General features: G+C 50.0%; 2 protein-coding genes across 6 annotated transcripts in view; one reads left to right on the top strand and one right to left on the bottom strand.

The window, feature by feature from the left end:
• Window positions 1–882: 882 nt before the first annotated feature.
• RLBP1 (retinaldehyde binding protein 1) lies at window positions 883–5,064 on the top strand. The gene is made up of 8 exons (XM_084532923.1): window positions 883–1,090; window positions 2,060–2,102; window positions 2,295–2,423; window positions 2,573–2,774; window positions 3,271–3,449; window positions 3,708–3,866; window positions 4,171–4,281; window positions 4,458–5,064. Exons 2-8 carry the CDS (start codon window positions 2,091–2,093, stop codon window positions 4,614–4,616), a joined length of 951 nt encoding a protein of 316 aa, XP_084389049.1. The 5' UTR covers window positions 883–1,090; window positions 2,060–2,090; the 3' UTR covers window positions 4,617–5,064.
• Window positions 5,065–7,011: 1,947 nt separating this feature from the next.
• The window catches only part of ABHD2 (abhydrolase domain containing 2, acylglycerol lipase), a 38,037-nt gene continuing 24,356 nt past the window's right edge, over window positions 7,012–20,692 (bottom strand). For all 5 annotated transcript variants that reach the window (XM_084532650.1, XM_084532654.1, XM_084532651.1 and 2 more), the window contains exons 7-11: window positions 18,609–18,701; window positions 16,826–16,936; window positions 15,504–15,573; window positions 14,588–14,672; window positions 7,012–13,567 (exon numbers count right to left, since the gene is read on the bottom strand). In XM_084532650.1, the coding sequence (XP_084388776.1) occupies window positions 13,371–13,567; window positions 14,588–14,672; window positions 15,504–15,573; window positions 16,826–16,936; window positions 18,609–18,701 (556 nt within the window). In that variant the 3' untranslated portion in view covers window positions 7,012–13,370. The remainder of the gene's footprint in view (window positions 13,568–14,587; window positions 14,673–15,503; window positions 15,574–16,825; window positions 16,937–18,608; window positions 18,702–20,692) is intronic.

Here is a 20,692-nt window from a genome sequence, read left to right as displayed (position 1 = left end):
TCCTCCCTCACCGAGGGGTCTCGGCTCTGCTGTGGGGCAGCGCGGTGAAATCCAAATCCGTAAATCCTCACGGTGTTACAAAACATGCCTTGTGTAAGCCCCTTCGTTCCCGTTCACCACCACCACCACCCCCCAAATCCCCAGAGCAGCAGGAGCGCGGCCAAGCCCCTGGCTCTCAATGGGCTCCTGTCTTCCTTCCCCGTGGAGGAGCCACGGGGCTGCAGGAAGCAGCCGTGCATGGCACCGTCCTCATCCTGACCCCATAAACCCATCCCGAGGGAGAGTGAAGGCTGGAAGAGCTCCCCAGCGCCCAGCAGCCTGGGCACACGGTGACGTGGACACCCCAAAAAGCCTCGTGTCACTGTCCCCAAATTGTCCCTCTGGCCCCGAGGTGGGCTGCCCTCGAGTTCCCAGAGAAGTTGATCATTGGGATCACCGGGATTGCCTGTGATCCCCATCCCCTGGCCATCCCCTCTGTGTGCGGGATGCCACCAGTGAACCTCCACACTGGGGCTGTGCATGCCACACAGGACCAGCCCCATTTGAGGACAATGTTTGCCCACATTTTTTATTAATTTTAAAGCAAAACAAACGCTGCTTTGCAGGGAGGTGATGGCGGAGGAGGAGAGGATGTGGGTGCATCCTCACCTGCCCCACAAGCACCCCGGCCGAGCTTCCCCCCGTGCTCTCTGCTCGCAGAGCTGGGGGCAGAGGCGGGGGGTGGCACGCTGCCCACCCCCGGCCCCATGCTAATGAGGGGGTTACACAATGAGGAGCTTTTATACTTCGTTAATCAGGGCCCAGCATCCCGCCCCTCCGCGCACCCGGCCCGCAGCCCTCCTGCTCCATCCTCCCCTCTCCTCATCTGCCTTTTGTAAGGTTTTAACGGGGCTTGCAGCCTGCTTCGCGCGGACTTAATTACAAAGCTGCGGCGAGTTGATGCCTTGTGACGGCCTAATCCCAACCCGGTGACTCTACAAAGCTTTCTCCTGGCTTTTCTTGCTGCTCCACTCCGGCCTCGCTGCCCAGCTGCCCGGCCCCACTCCGCGCTCCCAGCCTGGTGCAGGCGATTTGGGTTTCCCTGTCCCTGGTGAGTATGGGGGACGTTTTGCAGCTGAAATATTTTGCATCAGGCCCCGTGGCCCAGCCCTCCTCAACCTGTCACCTCTGGGAATGGGTTTTGTTTTCCGTGCCTCAAAAAAAGGAGGTGCTGGTGGGGGAGCCCACAGGAGGTGTTGGGACAAGCGGGGCACTGTGGAGATGCTGAGGGGTTTTGGGGTCTTGTGTCATGGCTGGGGACGGGCTCTAGAGCTGCAGGGGCTCTGCTGTTTGGTGAATATCATGGGGACAGGAATGAAAGGCAACAGGGTGGGCAGGGAAGGCAGCTCTGTGTTAAGAAGAGGAGGTGGGAGCGTTGCCTGAGGTCGTTCTGCATCGCTCTCCATGACTCAAGCCTTGGAGCGGTGCAGAAAGAGCCCAAGGGCCAAGGGGAGCATTTGGGGAGCAGGAGGACACCCCGTTACACCCCACTCCTGCAAACATCCCCAACCCAGCAGCTCAGCAGGGCTGTGGCAGCGCTGGGCCATGCTGCAGGGACTCCCCAGAGCAGCACGATGAGCACCCACAGGGCAGCAGGACCCACACCGCGCGTGCTGCTTGGGGCATGTTGCTCGTACCAGGTCTTGGGGAGCACTTGGTGCTCCCCGCACTGCCCTGGATGTGGTTGGAGGTGACACCGTGCTGGAGGAGCTCCGGGGTTGTGTGTCCCCGTGACCCATGGGTGTTCCTGCCCACAGCCTCCCAAAAAATGTAAACCCAGAAAAAAAACCACCACGCTGGAGGCATCAGATGACCAATACCCATGTATTTAATCTGCTTTTGCAAACAGCCCTGCTGTTTCTCCAACACTCGCAGCTTCCACCAGGCAGCCCCACGGGCAGCAGGTGATGGAGCTGAGGGTGCTGTGCCCACCAGGTACCCTCCTCCATGAGGGACAGGGGCACCGGGGGCTGCAGGGGCTTTTCAGATCCCCACGGTAATTCCTCCTCCTCTCTTCCAGTGTCCTGCTGCTGATAAAGGCTAAAGGCAACATGTCTGCTGTTGTGAGTACTGAGCATCCCCTCCCTGCAGCGCTGAGCTGTGGCACCCCTCGCCCTTCCCTGTCCCATGGGGTGCAGCCCAGAGGGACCCGCACAGCGCCGGGGCTGTCCCCAGCCTCGTGGGGCTGGCGGGGAGGGAGGTGGGGGGCTGTGAGCAGAGGATTCCTCAGCCCCCCATCCTTTCCTCGCCCCCAGACGGGCACCTTCCGCATCGTCTCGGAGGAGGAGCAGGCCCTGCGCACCAAGCTGGAGCGCCTCACCACCAAGGACCACGGCCCCGTTTTTGGGAGGTGCCAGCAGATCCCCCCGCACACCCTGCAGAAGGTGAGGCACAGCCCAGGGACCCGCAGCCAGCGGCACCGTGTCCGGCTGCTTTTCTGTGCCAAAACACACGCCGGGGTGGGTCTGCAGGTGGCTCAGGGTCCCCAGGGCTTTGTGAGGATGCTGAGGACCCTTCCCCGCTCCCACCCCAGGCAAAGGACGAGCTGAACGAGACCGAGGAGCAGAGGGAGGCGGCGGTGAGGGCGCTGCGGGAGCTGGTGCAGGAGCGGGCGGGCAGTGAGGACGTCTGCAAGGCGGTGGCCGAGAAGATGCAGGGCAAGGACGACTCCTTCTTCCTCCGCTTCATCCGCGCCCGCAAGTTCGACGTCCACAGGGCCTACGACCTGCTGAAAGGTGGGGGGCCCTGCGCTGTGGGGGTGGGTGGGGATGGGTGTCCCGATCCCCCTCTGTGCCTCCCAGTGCACCCGGACCCCTGTCAGGGCATGGGAGCGAGCAGCAGCAGCAAGAGGCAGGGCTGGAGGTCTCTGCTCGCATCCTGACGCGTTTTGTGCACGGTGCCTGGGGGGCTCAGCACCCCTGGGACCACTCCAGGGCAGGGGGGGCTTGTGGCACCCCCTCCCCATGCTGGGGGTGGCACACAGGGATGGACGGGGAGCAGGGGTTGGGCACAGGCTTTGTCCTGCCTGGCTCTGCTCTGCTCTCCTTTGTGTCTGCCGGGTGGATAATGAGTTGTAATTACCAGCGCTGGCTCGCAGACGAGCTGTTTTGTTCACCCCCATTTTCCCAGCACGTTCCCATATTCCGTGCCTGCGGGGTGCCAGGGGCGGGGAGCTCACCCCGTGCTCTCCCGGCTTCCCGAGGACCGGTGAGCAGCTTTGTCCCCCCGCAGGCTACGTGAACTTTCGGCAGCAGTACCCCGAGCTCTTCGACAACCTGACCCCCGAGGCTGTGCGCAGCACCATCGAGGCGGGCTACCCCGGCATCCTGGCCAGCAGGGACAAGTACGGCCGGGTGGTGATGCTCTTCAACATCGAGAACTGGGACTACGAGGAGATCACCTTCGACGAGGTCAGCAGGTTATTGGGGGTTGTTCCACCCAGGTTTAAGTAAAACTCTGAATTTCTCCTGGTCTGTCCCAAGGGGCTCCCCTTCTTTCCTCCTGGTGTGGTGCGGGTTGCAGGGCACAGGGTGTGCATCTCCCAGCCCAGATAACTCGGGGTGAAGGGGGGCACCACACCACTAAATCGGGGGGGTTTAGGAAGGAAGGACCCGCAGGGCAAAGGAGGAAATGGAGGCACGGACCCTGCTGTCACTCCTCCCCTCCAGATCCTTCGTGCCTACTGCGTTATCTTGGAGAAGCTGCTGGAAAACGAAGAGACCCAGATCAACGGGTTCTGCATCATCGAGAACTTCAAGGGCTTCACCATGCAGCAGGCGTCAGGGATCAAACCTTCCGAGCTCAAGAAGATGGTGGACATGCTGCAGGTGAGCTGGAAGAGAACGTGCCCAGGGCCAGCAGGGGGCTGGATTGCCATCATGGAGGGGCTGTTCCCCATCACACCCTCCTTCCTTTGATCCTTAATTGGTTTAATCCTGCAAGATGGGATCTCTGCAGCTTCCCTGCTGCTCCTGGGGCTGGGATGGCTGAACCTCTGGGTCAGAACAAAAGAGGGAGGCTGGGGAAGGGGCATGGAAGCAGTGTGGGGTTTCTTTTGCTGCCCACCTCCTCTCCCGGCCCTGTGTGGCCAGCACGGTCTGTGACTGGCCCCGCCTGGGTTTGGCACCCTAGGACTCCTTCCCAGCGCGCTTCAAGGCCGTGCACTTCATCCACCAGCCTTGGTACTTCACCACGACCTACAACGTGGTCAAACCCTTCCTGAAAAGCAAACTGCTGGAGAGGGTGAGTGCGGGGAGGGGACCCGGGGGCAAAGGGGGGTAAAGCCGAGCAGACGGGGGGAAGAAGGTGGAAGAGCTGGGACTGCTGCTGGCTCCCAGCACTGCCGGTGTCCCCCAGCCACCCCTTTGCCACCTGTGGGGTCACCAGCTCTCTGCTGAGGGTCGCTCCCCTCGCGCCAGGTCTTTGTGCACGGCGAGGAGCTGGAGTCCTTCTACCAGGAGATCGACGCCGACATCCTGCCGGCAGACTTCGGTGGCAACCTGCCCAAGTACGACGGCAAAGCCACTGCGGAGAAGCTCTTCGGGCCCTGCATCGAGGCTGAAGACACGGCCCTCTAAGGCGGGGGCCGCCCCCCTTCCCCCCTAACATAGGCTCAGAGGTGGTCCCCTAACCCCAACCACCTCCCTCCCGTAGCGTTGGTTGAGTGACTGCTGGGAACGAGGCGCTCCGGGTGCATTGCCCCGTGCCTGTCCCCATCCCCAGACCTGGCTGTGGGCCACCTGGCAGCCCCGTCCCACCTGGAATAGGGTCCCTGCCCCTCCTGGAGTAGGGTCCTTTCCCTGGGAGCCAGCAGAGAAAGCTGGCCACCAGCCTGCTCCTGCAAAAAAAAAGGGGACATGGGGGAGTGTCCATGCTGGGAAGGGGGGTGGTGACAGCCAGGAGAATGTCCCTTTGCCCCTTTGCCCCGGGCACACCGCAGGGGTTGGGATGCAGGTAGGACGCGCCTTGCTCTGCTTCAGCCTTAGGTTTTTCTTCTGTGGGGCAGTGCAGCCGGAGAGGGGCTCCACAGCCGGCCCTGGGGGCACTGGGGAGCTCCTGGGGTGGCATCGGCTGGAGGGGGGACAGGCAGGAGTGGGGGTAACGCAGCCGGAGGCCGTCACAGCAGGAGGGCCCTGCCAGGGGCTGGCTGAAAGCTGGACGCGGAGAAATAAAGAAGTGTTTAACAGCACAGCTCCTGGGTCCCTCGTGGCACACGGCAAGGGACAGGGGGAGGCTTTTGGGGCGCAGGCGCTGCTGCTCCGCTCTGTTAGAGGCTTGGAGCAGCAGCCCTGATGTGAACAGGCCTCTTGGAACTGTCCTTCCCCATCCTCCCTGCATCCCAAACCAGGGTTCTCCTTCCCCTGGACCAGGCCCCCCAGTTCTGTCCCCTGCTTTAGCCAGAGAAAACAGCCCAAAACATGCAAAGATCCCAAGAAGGGCCCAGATGGAGCTGACTGCCTAATCCTCACTCTGTCAGGGAGAAAGAACAGCAGCCACTGAGGGTCAGAGATGAATTTTAACCACGGGACAGTGAAAGATGTGCAGATTTTACCCTCGCAAATCCCCTAGAAGCCTTAACACAGCCGCCTCTCCCAGCACTGCATCTGAGAAGGAGCTCAGATCAAAGCCGTTCACATCAGGAAAACCCCATGAGGAGCCCCAAAAGGAGGAGGAGGGCACGAGAGCTGCTCACGACCAGCGAGGGGTGGCAGCAACACTAGCCTGGGACTTGACGGTCACCTCCTCCTCTGCCAACCCAGTATTGCCCCCTCCTCCCCGTCCCCCAGCCCCGCAGCCACACACCAGCGCCTTTCATTAGCAGAGGGCCAGAGCCCCATCCAGAGCCGACAAGAGCTGCATTCATCAGGGCACTGGCTCGGGCTCAAACCAAACAGGAGGCTGGCTCCAAAGCCGCCGGGAGGACGGGGCCTGTCTGGGCTGCAATCCCTTTCCTCCAGCCTCCGCAGCGCTGCCGGCTCGCTGAGCACCGCGGACCCTGCGATGCCAGCCTTGTGCCGGGGCCCCGAGGAGGACTGGAGGCAGCTCCTCACCCCGCTGAGCCCACCGAGCAGCCCCAGGGAAGCCCCCGCAGCCCTGGGGCCAGTGAAAACACAGCAGCCCGGCTCGCTCGCTCAGGAAAGCAATCACACCTCCTCTGGGGGAAGAAAAAGCAACTAGGAAAGGCTGGAGCATTACTTGCGCATGCAACGCGGGCTGGATGGGGAGGCAGGGGGGAGATGAACTCAGAGCCAGCTGCCCAGGCTGAGCCACCAGCCCGTCAGCTGCTGAGAAAAACACACAGGGCTTTGCTCAGGGGACAGCAAGGCACCCCATGCTACTGCTCAGGCCAGGACAACTCTATTTGAGATGCTCCCATATATATATAGGTATCTATGTATGTATAAGAGTGGCAGAGCTTCTCCCCAGGGCAGGGAAAAAGAGTGCAAGCTTGAGGCCTCTCCCTCCAAGGAGGCAGCCAGCCACAGCTCCTGGAACAAGCAGAGCCCCTGCATTTAGCTCCAGAGGAGCCAAGAAGTGGTCAGAAAGCCAGAGGCAGGGCTAAAGCTCGTGACATGGAAATCACTGACAAGGGTTTCTTAGGGTTTTTCCTATCTGGGAGACAGGAGGGGGAGCAGCAAGGCAGCTCCTGCTTTCCTGTACCCCATAGGGATATATGGGCAGCCCTGCTCTGAGGTGCTCCTGTTTTAGCCACTACCAAACAGAAGCCTTAACACCAAACAAAACTCACGTTTAAGGGCTGGGGCTGAAGAACTCCTCCAGTTCCTCCTTGAGCTAATCCAAATCCTGTGACCGAGGGAAGGTGTTCAGAGACCCAGCGGTGTTCTGGTGAGGATGACCTTGTTGGCCCAATACGTTCCCATGTCAGACATCCTCACTGCTGCTCCGTGTGTCAGGAATGACAGCAGCACCCCCCCACCCAGTAACACGGGACACAGCCACTCCATGGAGCACTGACTTCCATAAGTCCTTTATTTTTAAATAAAGAAATCCCACTGAATCAAAGATAACAAAATTACATTTTGTTGTGCAATGACTTCCATCTTACACCACACAGAAGAACAAAAATTAAAGAAAAAATCAAAGACACTTTAATATATATTTATATATATAATTTTAAAGGTAAACATCAGCAGATATAGAAAAATTGCATTGCTAGTTGCAAATCATCTCCCCTGCAGCTGTCAGCTTCAGAGAATCTGACTCAGAACGTGGCAGCAGGGAGGCTATCTCTGTACACAAGCTTTTTCAGGGCAGCATTTAGAGATTGTTCCAGAGGATAATTTTGCCAATTTGGAAATTTATCTGTAATGAACCACGCTGCTCACCAAGAACATCCGATTCTCAGCCTGCTCTAACACAGCTGCAGCAGCAACGTGAGAAGGGCACGGGTCTGCCTTCCTGAGGGCTCCCCACACCTCTTCAGCTTGGCACCCCCAGAGAAAGGGCCCCTCCTGCAAGGGGGTTATCACTTTCTCAGAAAGGATTTCTAGTCACGGGGAAACAGGGAGAAGTTGTCAGGAATGAGAAAACAAGGTCCTTTGGAAAGCTGCTGACGTGGGCTAAGCAGTAGTGTTTGGTTACATGAAATACACTTTTAATTGTTATTATTTTTAAAGACATCCCAGCTGGCAGGAGCCACAGAAGGGTCAGCAACCCAGAAGAGCTGTAAGAGATCCCACAAGGAAATTCTGCATCTAATCAAAGCTCTCACATGACTGCAGGCAGGCGATGCAAGTTCGTCACTCAGACAAAAGCTAAAAGGCCTTGTGTTGGGCCACCTCGTGGCATCAGGCTCCTCGCTGGTATTCAAGTCACCTGTGTTAGGCAAGGCCAAGGGGTGAGATGGCAAAACATGGTCCTCATCCACAGGGGATGCAGGGTTGGGGCTTTTAGAGCGTTATCAGACAGACCTGGAAAAGGTTCTTCAATACCAGCAGATCCAACCTGATAAATGCTGCCCTGGGTTGCGGTGTTTGTGTCCATTGATTAACCAGAAAAACACAAATACAGATGTTTGAAATGCAATAGCTCAGGGTAATCCCAGAAACCTTTCCACTGCAGTGTGGAAAGCTGGCAACTGCTTTGACTCACTGATGGCACCGGGCCTGAGCTTCCCTACCAGCTGAGGAGAGTCCAGGCTGCTCTAAGAGGCTACTAGCAATGAAAGGGGGGCAGGCACCCCCTCTGCAGCTCTGGGCTGCTCTGAGGCATTCAAAGCTGGTAGACAGCTCAGGAAGCCCTCACGCCAAGAAGAGCTGTTTGCTTTTTGCCTAGAACTAGAAGCCCCGAAGGAGACCCTGCTTTGAATCACCGTGGCTCTGGGATCTACCCAACTGACAGAGCTGCCAGAGGGCTCAGGACACGCAGAGCATGACTTGACATGATGCTCTTCACAACAAATGACTTGCACACGCAGCACAGGACTAGGGCCTCTCCTGGTCTTCCTGAAAAGGCTGTGAAGAATTTCAATAACCTCCAGAGAGGCATAATATTTCTAAAAAAAAGTCCTTGGAAGCAAACCAGGTGACTGAACCTTTCAGCAATTAGTTCTTGAAGTTACCACTCTGCTCTTTCGTTTGCGATGTAGCCCCTTACACAATTCACCTCCAGTTATGTTGCTGAAGAGTCAACAGACACAAGAACTTGGGGATCACAAGGTAACGAGTCACATACTAAGCAAACCCTCCGTCTGACTCAATCCCTATGGCTAGAGGCAAATTCGAGGAACTCGAGGAACAGAGCTGAGAAATGATCCACTGCTTACACACATTGCTATTTTAAGCATTAAAATAGACCATCTAGTTGTAGGCTGCCCACAAAGGTCCTTTATGTCAGCACACGCTTGTACAGTGTACATCGCCAGAGGGGTCTCACTGCTTGCTGTGTGAGGAATCCTTTACTAAAAAGCAAAGCCCAAAAGCTCTGACAGAGCTGCTGCTGAAGTCTCTAGATATGCTGATGTCAAGGGAGGAGGAGAAAAAGGGCAAGGCACCACGTGTCAAAGGGCTGAGGTCTAGGAACTTGTGACAGACCCAGGACAGATGACACACAGGTAGCGTGGCTAAATTCAGTGCTGGAGACAACGGTTCTCAACATCTTTGCTTAATGCCCTGTCTTTGTAACCTGTACCTTCACAGAACAGAAACTGCAGAAAAATGGTCAGGAAAGGACTGCAGGGAGGTTCAAGTGTCTGTCTTTACAGTGCAGCTGTTGACTCATTTAAAAACACCTTCAGTTTAGAACCCAACCACGGGATCATTAAACACGCTGGCAGATCTGGTGTCATGGAAGCTGCAAGTTCCTTGTGGTCCATAAGAGCAAGTCCCAGCTGCTCCCCTACAAGTTCCAGGTGTCTCCAGACACTGACAAAGATGGTTGGACCAGCCTAACCACCACAAAAATACGGTCTGCAACTTGCTATCTGATTGAGATGGTCCTTGGGGTTTATGTCTGAGTGTTACTTTTACATACAGTGATAAGGAAGAGGGGTGTGTAGTACATGAGAATAAATGAAGAGCTCTGCTGATGCCTTTTCTAATCCCGGTTTGAAACTAAACAGAACTCATGACAGATTCATCATGCTGTAGTCTTGAACTGTGCTACCAGGCTGTACTGCTCTGGGCTTGAAGCGTGTCCTTCTACAAGCTCATGTGTCTTTGCAAGAGATGAAAAGACTGCTTCACCTCTAAGATCTAAAAATTCATATTGCATTTAAGGTGGGGTTCACTGCAGATGGTCTTCACTTGCCAGACATCACAGAACTAGCACTGCCTTATTTTGGGAGAGAAATGCATTTCAGGTAAGGATTGGACAAAGTCCCTTCCTGCTCATGGTACTGGCACTAGGTATCAGCTGCCAATCTCTGTCAGCAGCAAGATTTAATACAGGATTCCTTCTTTGAAGGTCTCTAGATAACACGCACTGCAGCTTCACTTCCTCCTCTCCTGCTTCCTTGAGATCTCTAAATTGCTGCAGCAGGTTTGACAACATGAGTTGCTTTGAAAGCAGCAAATTGGGTGGGATTGGGAGAAGAGATTTTTACTGCTTCTGTCTGCAACAGAAGTTAGTAAGGTGACTTGCAGGTTCTGGAACCCTTGCACAACCAACCTATGACAAAGTTCTTCCTCCCCAAACAGGCTAGAATTAGTTGTCAAGCCACAAGCGGTTTAAGCAGCTGTAGGTGCAAGTGCAAGAACAGGTCAAAGGAGCAGGACAGAACCCCTATTACTTCTCTAGTTGAGAGTTTCAGAAAGTCCACAGCATTGGCACTTCTGAAATATGAAGGCTTATGAGTTACAGGGCAGGAAGATGTAGTACTCCTTGAAAAAAAATGAGCCAAATCCCTATTTGATTAGACAAGCTGCTTTGAAAATTGCTCAGCTGCTCACCTCATTTTTTAGGGTCTGCTTTAAAAAATCACTGATTGGCCATCTACTGTAACTACAGCAAAGTCAGTTTGAAATAAAGGTACACTTGAGAAGGCAACTTCCTCGTACCTCAGGAACAGGAAATGTTTCAAAACCCGGTCTGTCAGGAACGGTTCTTAAAAAAGGAAGGAGGAAAAGTTCTTCAATAAAAACCTACCCAGCTCCTCTGAAAGTGGAGCTTTACTCTGACATGCCTTGGCCAAAAAGCAGTTTGCCCCCTAACCCCAATTCCGAAGCAAGCAAACACCAGCTTTGCCTCAACATCCACTTTCAGACAGCAGCCAGCCATAGCTCTCTCACTTCCAACTTCCCTGTCGGGGGCAGCCGACAGCCGAACTGTTTCTGTAAGCCTGGGGTCCTGGGAAGGAAGGCAGAATTGCAGCCATGTGGGGAGCTGGGCAGGGAGCCCTGCTTTTGAGGAACTTTGAGGAAATCTGAGAAAGAATTTTGATCTCCAAGGAGGCTTGATGCACGCTGTCCTTCCTTCGTAGTTACATGTTGGCTCGTATGATGGGCTCCTCACCTCAACAGTGGGGTCACTACCATGGGAAGCTCCTGTTCCTCTAAATCTCTTTGGAGTTGATACTCACAGCACAGTAAAGCTGGACTGAAGCAGGACATGAAGCATTTTAAAAAGGGCATCTCCCGCCATGGGAGGAGCAGCTTTACTTCCTCAAGGCAGAAAGCTGTGACCTGTGAAGCTGCAGATGTATATGCCAGGAAAACTGAGACATCTAAAGATGTGACCCCCTGGAGATAAAAAAAAAAAAAAACAACAACAACAACAACAAAAAACACATACCCTACACACCTAAATTCATACTGTGGCTAGTTGATGCATACAAATGTTGTTTACACTCCAATCCTGATAAGTGAGAATACATTTACAGCACATCCAGTAAAAATTGCATGAGCAGCTACTTAAGCAAAATTCTGAGCATCTTGTGTGACAGGTTTTAGTGATATACAGATGCAGGATGAGTGAGAGAACACCACCACAAAGACAAATATCCATCAGCTAAGAATATCCTTGCTAACTGATGCCCTAAAATAGTTCTTAAGGAACAGCCACAAGCACGGCCAAGTACTGCTGCAGCTTTACTCGATCACACCTTTTTCTTTGAGGAACAAAAGGAAACCTGGGCTCAGTAACAAGGACAACGTGCAGGTACCCACAGTTCATTCTAGCAGGCCGCGGTGTCTGGCCTAAGGCAAACTGAAAGGAATTTCCTGATATGATAATGCACCTTTGCTACAATAGTTAATTATTGCTTTATTAAAATAAAAAGCTACCTCTGCAACCTACTGAATGAAGTTCCGGGACAGGGCAGTCCAGAAGGCTTGTTTCCCTGCCTTACCACGTTGAAGTCTTGCAGCTTGTTTCACCTTTCAACTACAAACTGAAGTGCCTGGCACAGAAACCAAGGCTAAAGCAATAAAGTGCTCGTTGGATGCGGGAAGTGTGACAGGAAAAGAGCTTCACTGACACTAGGACAAAGAAGTCTCAAGGGTGGATTAATGAGACTACAATGTTGACAGAACAAATAGGGAAAAAAAGATTGTGACCACAAAAATTCAGTCTCCAGATTGTCATGGGGCAACTTTCCTACCAGGAGATAGAGCAGAGCCCGCAATAACCACCTCGGCCCTAACAGCCACTTGAGGCATCACTCCTGCAAGGGGCTTTTGCACTTCACTTTGCACATTACAACTAGAAGAGAGTGTCTGGGCATGCAGAAAGGAATTCACGCGAGGAGCCCAATGTCTTACTGGAGCCAGTAAAATCCTGCAGCATTTGCACAGATACAGAAGTAGTTAGTCAAAGGTATTTTAGTTGCACAGGGCTAGACCCATCAAGATCCCACCAAGTAAGGCAAGTCATGTGTCTGAAAACCATTCAATGCTTTGAAAATTAAGGACAAGAATTTTGGTATAATCTACCCTGACATACGGGGAGTAAATCTAGATACATTCCCCCCCACCCTACAATTTAATCCCTAACAGAGTACATAACTATGAAATATTCTTAAAACATACTGAGCTCACAAAAAGATCCTGCAGATTCTTCATCGCTGGTTTCCATTCGGAAGCCAGAGCCAATTTTAAAAAGCTCTGGGTCAAACGAGATCCAGTACTAAAAACATGACTACATTTAAAAAGAGGCAAATACGACAAGGTGACTGGTCTGGTCTTGGTGTGAGAATGTGGTTACAGAGAAACATTAACTGGTATTACCAGCCCGCAGCTTTTCTCTACCTGGAGTCCCAGCGTAAAGATACCCCAACCCACAGATATCTGAAGCATGGAAAAGTTAAGCATTTTTAAAGTGATTCACTTGTGTAACTGCACTCCCAGGAAGTGAAACACTCCCTTAAGATGGTGTAAGATTAGAACTCCACCGACAGTCAAGCATCTGTTTTCCCAAGCCACTGTTTAGTGGCTCATGGACTGAACCACTCACTGGCCTGTGGCTTGGTACAGGGTTTTTCCAGCACAGGGACTGAAAAAGTCAGTTACCTTGTCATCTACACCTCAACAAATGCTTCAGATCAAGTTTTTGACCACCAGGTGAAAGGCTTTTGGCATCTGAAACTTGTGTTACATCAAAGCAAACTGTCTTTAGCTCAATTACCCTGTAACAAGTCACAGTCGGAATCTAATTCTTCAAGCAGAGCAGTAAATTACAAACCCAAGTGACTATATAAGCAAAGATCCTCTGACCAGATATCAACCTCTGTTTTAACTCCACTTCAGAAGGAAACATTGTGATCAAACCCCAGCCATAGGATATCAAGGAGAATGGAAACCTGAAGCAGCAGGTGAGGGAACAAAGAGTTCCCAAAGGGGGAGATATACTGAAGTGATCCAGAGTCTTTGGGTCAATTACTCCTGGCCAGATACCGCCTGCTCTGTGTCTGAGCAATGAGACTTTGTCTTCTCCCACTGGCAGATGGCATTGGCGTACTGCACCACGAGCTTATCCATCCAGGTCAGAGGTTCTGGGAATAGTACAGACCCCTCAAAGAAGCCCAGGTGGCCTCCGTGAAGGGGCAGCACGTGCATGACGTTCTCCCGTTTCTCTGTAAGACAGAAGGAAGCACACAGTTCCAGCAGGTCAGCAATTTGGAGCCAAGAGCTAAACCACCTTAAACTGCAATAATCAACTCAATCCTTGGCATAGGGTCTGAACCAAAAGGAGCAATCCTGTGATGGAAGCAGAAACGTGCTGACAAAGGCCACAGCTAATATGAAGTCAAAAGCATGTAACCTAACAATTTCACAAAGTAAGATGGTCCACAGGAACCAGGCTGGCCAAGAAATGCTGCTGGCTGGGCCCTTATGGCAACACAGGTCACATCCTTCTACCTTTAACTCACGTACACTGGAACTAGGACTGTTAGCATCATGCTGAGCTGCACCAAAGCTCTGGCATTATGTTATCCACTTTGATCTATGTGCAGTGAGAAAATCCCTGTGCTTGGTTCTGTCTGGAAGCAGCTGTAGATGAATTCTCCGCCTGTAGCTTTCAGAGAGAAGAATGAACCCATCTTTCCTTCCTGTGCACCATTTGTGCAGAGAAACAGCAAGCAGCTCATTCTTCTGAGCTTCTAAAGGGTATTGGACTTTTTCTTGGCTGAAGACAGAGAGCTGACAGAACTCCTTTCAAAGGACACACCTTATTTCATTATCAAGTAACACAGCAAAGCATGGGCTCCATTCATCAGGGAAGGGGGCCCTTCATCTATACTTGTTCAAGACTGTCACTGCAGTAACCCACCTTTCTACTACATCCCAATGAGGAACAAAGACACGAGGAAGCTTTTTTTTCCATTCAAGAAAGTAACCTGAATGTAAACTACTGGCTATCAACAGCAGCCTAAACAGCAGAAGATGCCTGAAAGGAGGACTCGAGTTCTTCCTCCTCACAAAGAGCCTCGTTAGTTCTTGCAACTGGTGTTCTAAAGAGGCTTAGTACACCTCCCACAGGATTATGGACGTAATAAGGCAAGTCAAGCTGCTTTGTAATCATGGATCGTGATGAGATAAGGAAGCTGCAGGTAAACAAATATGCACTGCTGGAGCAGACTGCTTCAACATACCTGAAAGAGCTCTTGGAATTGATAGAAGGCTCTCATGGACAAGAGGGTCATCAGCAGCATTAACCAGCAGAAGAGGAACATAGATCTGTACCAAGAAACATAGTAGAGAAAAAAACAGTTAGGGGTTGGTATTTGAGTTTCTATCAACTGTTATAAAGCTTCTTAGCTTGGCTCAATTCAGACATCTTATTTCACTTGTCCTTTAACTGGAGAACCATCAGCAAAACAGTCAAAAATTCAGACTGGTGGCTTTTTACCAACGGAGTACTCTGCAGCACTTTATTTTTTTTTTTCCAATTCAGTTGTATGAAAAGCGATACGGGTGTAACAAAGCAAACAGATTAAATCACAGATCTTCCCCATTCTCAGAATTCAAATAGCTACACCCTTTTTACTCTACATTGCTTTGCACATCAGGCAGCCAGTGCTAGCTGTTATAGACACCTTGGTTAAAGTCCAGGAAACTCCCTTGGAGTGCCTCCATCCTCCGGTTCAGCAAATCAAGAAGGAATTAATTTTCCAGTTCTACTTCTGCATTACTTCGGCCTGCTAAGCATCTGCCTTCCAGATAGTGTGCTGAGCCTCCTGCAGAGTATCTAGTCTTTTCTGCCTGGAAGGCTGTATGCCACCACCCATTTTCCACCTTATGCACCTACACTCAAAAGGGTTCAGCTGAACTCCTGGCTTTAGCTGGATCATCTGGATGCTACTACAGAGTTACAATCTCTAGAGAGCCCAGAGCATTTAGAACCAGCATTAGGAGTAGTAAGAACTGAAATCCCACTCCAAAATACTGATTACTTCTAAAAATCCAAGCTAAGACAGCTGTGTCTAGGTATCAAAACCAGAAAGCACGGAGCATTTTATCTCCAGTAGGAAGAAGATGGTACAAGAGCAGTCAATTGCAAGAGCTTACCCTGTGCAAGTAGTGCAGGCAGCTTTCTTCTTCGTAGTACTCCTTCAGGGAACTGTACCCATGGAACTTCCTGAAATGGATAGTGTCATTGCCATCATGTTTCTAGCATCCACCTGACTCCCATTTGCAAATAAGGATATACATGCCCAGACCCGTATTTTTAAGGACAATGCCTTTTTTCTGCAAAATTCACCTTTGGCAGCACATGTTTTTATGCTTTCTGTGCTTACTCAAACACTGATAGCAGGATTTGTGTTTCTTCTACACACACCAAGTTAAACATTCAAGTGGAAGTCTAGCAGCCTTCAAGGCATCTTTTTTAAACTTAATTTGCTTTCTCCTGTGTGAATAACTTATAAACTTATTCACCACCTGAAAGCCTTTACAAACATAAAACCATCACAGCTTACAAACCTCAAACATACTGGACAAAAGGGCCTGCCTACAAGCCACACAGAATCCACTGTGGTTCCATTTTTTTGCAATATCCTTAGCCCTTCATCTCAAACCAAGGATGCAGTGAGCTTATACTCATGTGCTTTTTCTCTTTCCTGGGGTAGGAGACAATGATGCAGCCGTAGGCCCAAAGTAGACAGGCCTCAGGGATGAAGGACAAGTATATTTCCCCTAGGAATCACTCTTAGAAAGATATTACTATTACATAGTAGTAATATTACAATATTACTACTCCTCCAAAACCCTTTTAGCTGTATAGCTGGCAGTGTACAGCTTCAGCATTTTGTAAAGGTGTCAGTGCCTGATATAGAACATGCCATGGCAAGATCACAGCCACTGAACAAAGTACTAAGTTGTTTTCAAGGACACAGGCAGTAACAGCCTGCTGCCTAATAATGCAGAGAGCTTAATTTAGGTGCAAGTATGACAAGTTAAGAAGTTCGTGTTATCTCAGCCAGTTCTAATGTTCACAAAGAAGGCATTATTCTCAGGGGGAAGGGTTTGTTTCAAAATTCAAGCAGGACTAAAAACACTCATGAGCAGTTCTGAGATGCTTTCCACATTCTGCATTATTTTTTGTGGACCTCTTGGCAAGAGCTTGCCTCTTCCTTGTTTATTCTGGGCTTCAGGTTCAGATGTTATAGATAACTGCCTCCTGGATGACTTTACAGGAGCTGTGACTATCAAAAATAAACTTTTTTTTTTTTTGTGGTTTTATTCAATGTAAAGACAAGGAAGGATTTGGGGTTGTCAGCGCTGCATTTCAGCAGATTCCTACAGGCACAGAAAGAGACCTGCAAGAGTAACACTTAAAACAGAAGGCACTTCCAGAGACCCAGAGAGCAGCATAGAGTCCCCCTTCATACCTCATAACATTATCATCGATCTGCATAAGGGATGTTGCCGTATAGAGTTTGCTCAGATCAGCATCTGAAAGGCTTTGTGGCTTCTTCACGTTATCTCCAAAAAGAACTTGCCTGAAAGAGGAGTAACAAGATAAATATCCAAACACCATAACAAGTGCAGCAAAGCCATGACCTGCTCAAGGACAAGTGAGTTTACCAAATCTGACAAGGTAAGAACAGAAGTGGGCTACGTACACGAGGGTTTCTTGGGATCAAGCACAGCTTTTTCATCTACCTTGCTTCTGAATAAGGTGTAACAGAAACTAACAGCCACTTCAGAGAAAAATGCTCCCTTGTTATACTGAAAAACTGCAGAAGGGGCCTCTATAAAGAACCTTCCCAGAACAGACAGCACTAGGGGGATTTAGAACAGAGGCTTCATGTTGGAGGGAGGGTCCTCTGGCTTCAGATCAAACCAGTGGGTGGCTCAGGGAGAGCACTAGCAGTCCTGGGCACAGCAGCCCCATCACCATCTGGTCCTGAAGTCTCCCCAGCACAGATATTAGGTTAGCTCATCCAGCAGAAATTACTTGGGGGCATTACCTTAGCAGAAAGCTATTTACTATGGACACTTGTCATAATTAGTTATTACCCTCAGGAGAGGATGTGTTTCTTCACCAGAACAAACCGCTCCCTTAACAAATAGAACAAAGGCTGCAAGCTGGAAAGGATTTTTATTCCCTTTTAGAAGCAGCTGCAGGGCAGAGCAGGAGGGAGACCAGGCTTGACTTGGGGGAGCTGCCCTAGAGCACAAACGATTGTGGAAAAAAAGATTACTTAACTGAATCTCCTTCAAGCCAGCACTGCCTTTATCTGGCTTATGAATCTAAGCACCATTTCATGGGGGCTTATATACCCTGACATGTATAATTTGGCCAAGTTGTCCAAATATTTGTCAGTCTGCAGTGAATTACGTGGATCATCCTACACATCAGTTGTCCTACCTCCTCCTGCCTGTTTTTCATACCACACAGGACTGTTAGCTATGAACCACAAGCTTGCAAGTGGCACATGCTCCTTACTGGAATGGGCCTTAATTAGCATCCACTGATGAGGTACTTACATATTCATTGCCCTAGAAGCACCCAGGTAATTTTGGTCTAGGAAACACCACGGAGCATGTCACCTGTTTAACCAACACATTCCTTTCGTATCTGAGAGCCACAGATCACAACAGTAGCACAGGGATACTGCAAGGACAGTAGCACTCTAGGAAGAGCAGCACTAAGTATTCTGCTGGCTACGTGCTCTTTGGAGAAGAAAACTAGAAGCCAGATCTACAGGATGACTGTTTGCTTATCTGATAAGCAGCAGCCCCTTGCAGCAGATCTTGAAGATTAATCCTACCTCCAGTAGGTGGCAGAACAAGAGGCTCCTGGAATAGAGGATTCTTTAGCTAGAAGTGAAACAGATGCACAATACTCCACTTTGAAGTTTAATTACAATGTTTTCCTGTGCTCATCTTGTTTATTCATTAAGCAAGTCTCCTCAGAAGGCAAAAAAAAAAAAAAAACAAAAACCAAACACAACAAAGCCTACTTTCTTCTAACAGGATCACCAGAGCTTATTTGTGTATTTTACAGTATACGCGATTGGCATGGGCTCCCCTTCTTTTTCTTGCTTCACTTAAAAGACACCGAGCAGAGGATTTGTGCGTAATCTTTCAGGAGTCTGAATTTAAAGTCTGACTGAGAAGAGAAGATAAATCCAATAGAGCAATTGACTTGCACCAATGCAAGTTTACCTGTGAGAAAGGATGATCTTCTTCATGTTATCTGCCATGAGGAAGTTATAAAATCTTCTGCATTGATCCCATTGCATGAAGGTTTCCTGTGCCCTAGAAAAAACACAGAGCATAGCAATCTAAGCTGTTAATGGAGATCTTGAAAGATCAGAGTAATACACCGTAACATCTCACTGCAGCCTAGAGGCTAAGTAAACAAATCTCCAGGCTTCCCCTGCCATAGCTTAACCTTTTCCAGGAAATGACTTCCACTTTGATGAAGTTTGGGAGTATCAGAAAACAGATCTGCAGTCTCATTTTGCACAGTGCAATTAGCTGTCCTGATCAGAGCATTTAGGAGCCATCAGTCAAGATCTGCAACACTGACAAGAGGACTCTGCTATCCCTTTGCATAAGTTGAATGCAATTTACTTAATGGAACCACTGAGGAAAGGACTAAAACCTGTTGCTGAAAAAAGTTAATTGCGTGTAATAGCTTTACAAAGGAAATCATTTGTGCAGATGTTTGCAATATTTACACACACTATTATTGTTTTACCTTCATTGGCAGGAACTGTAAGGGTAAATACTCATTGCAGCTGCAAGTGGCATCGGAGTTGAAGCCTTCACCTATTCTCAGAGCAGAACAGCACTTCACAGCTTATCTGTTGTTAAAACAGAATTAAAGTCGTCCAGACTTCTGTGAGCTTTGCCAGATACAAGCACTCCTTTGCTCTGCAGGGTCACGGGCAGGTTAGAGCTTTACTCTTACCAAGGGTTTGCTGTTACTGAGGGAACCTACTATCATTTACTGAGCGACCTAAGAATGCTGGGAGCAGGCAGTTCCAGCTACTGAACTACTCCCATTTAAACATTAACATACCACCAGAACTACAGGGGATTTATTGTGACCTTCCAAGCCACAAGCTGCAGGTTTCCTAGCAGAGCATAAGCAGGCTGCCTGCTTGCAAGCAGTGCTGCAACATGGGCTTGTTGTCTAACCAGGCTATAGCTACCACACTTACACCAGGACAGGGGAATAGAGACAGGAAAAGATTTCCCAAGCAAACCTTTAAAGTGATTTCAAGACAACCGAAGTTATAACTACGACATTTCCCCACAATTTCTGCAGCAGACAGCAGGACTCCTAATATGAAGGGCTGCAAGCACTGACAAAAATTCAACTTCCAGTATTATTTGAGGACTGCACCGGTTTCAAAGGTGGAGACTCTCCCCACAGCCTGTAGCTACACTAAAGATGCATTCCACAAGATCAAGAAGCAGAATCAAGCCTGTGCAGGCAGAGATTAAGGAATAAGGAGACAGGTCCCTGCTTAGCCTCAGGGAACAAATTCCCCAGACTTTGTGTTAATTCATTAAACAGAGACCCATTTTCTGCCGGCAGAGCCTTGCTTTGCTTCTACTTTACCATGCCCCTCTATGGGGCACTTGCTTAATGCCCTGGAAAGGTTTCCAAATTTCAAATGCCTGCTTCATCTTGCTCACTACCACTTTCTCCTAATTTTTCCTTTACTTCCTAAAGATATTTGGGGATAATTAGGGACAAAGGCTGTACAAACTAATAAAAAGAATTGTAATCTAACTGGTCATCTACCAGGGCAATCCACTTTTGTGTAGCTCAGAGGGAAGAACAGTAATTCTCACATAGCAGACCAAGTCCAAGAAGGATAAGGCTTATCCTTTCCACCTGGAGATGCTTTTGGAGATGCTTTGTACCTCTTCCCTCCCCCTTCTATAACAAGGCCCACCCTATCCTGTCGTTTACTTCGTAGTTATTTACTGATGTTGCTTTTCCCTAGCTTTGTCTAATTAGCATTTAAAAGCAGCACTAAACATTAGGTAGGGAGACACAAGATACGAGAAGCCTTCCTGCTGGGCACACGGTAATGCACAGCAGATGTTCTGTGACCGGAGATTTGCTGGTAGATGTTCACCCAGCAGGTGGAGTCAAGAGCTCAGGAATCCACAGCAACCCGCAGAAGACTTGCATTAAGCTCACAGGAGCAGCTGTTATTTTTCCACGCAGATATCCAAGTGCAGCATTGTTAAACAGGTTGTCCTTACCCTGCCGTTTCACCAGCACA

This window comes from Aythya ferina (assembly GCF_964211825.1).
Source record: "Aythya ferina genome assembly, chromosome: 11".
NCBI classification, from domain to species: Eukaryota; Metazoa; Chordata; class Aves; order Anseriformes; family Anatidae; genus Aythya; species Aythya ferina.
This window is presented reverse-complemented; position numbering and strand designations above follow the sequence as displayed.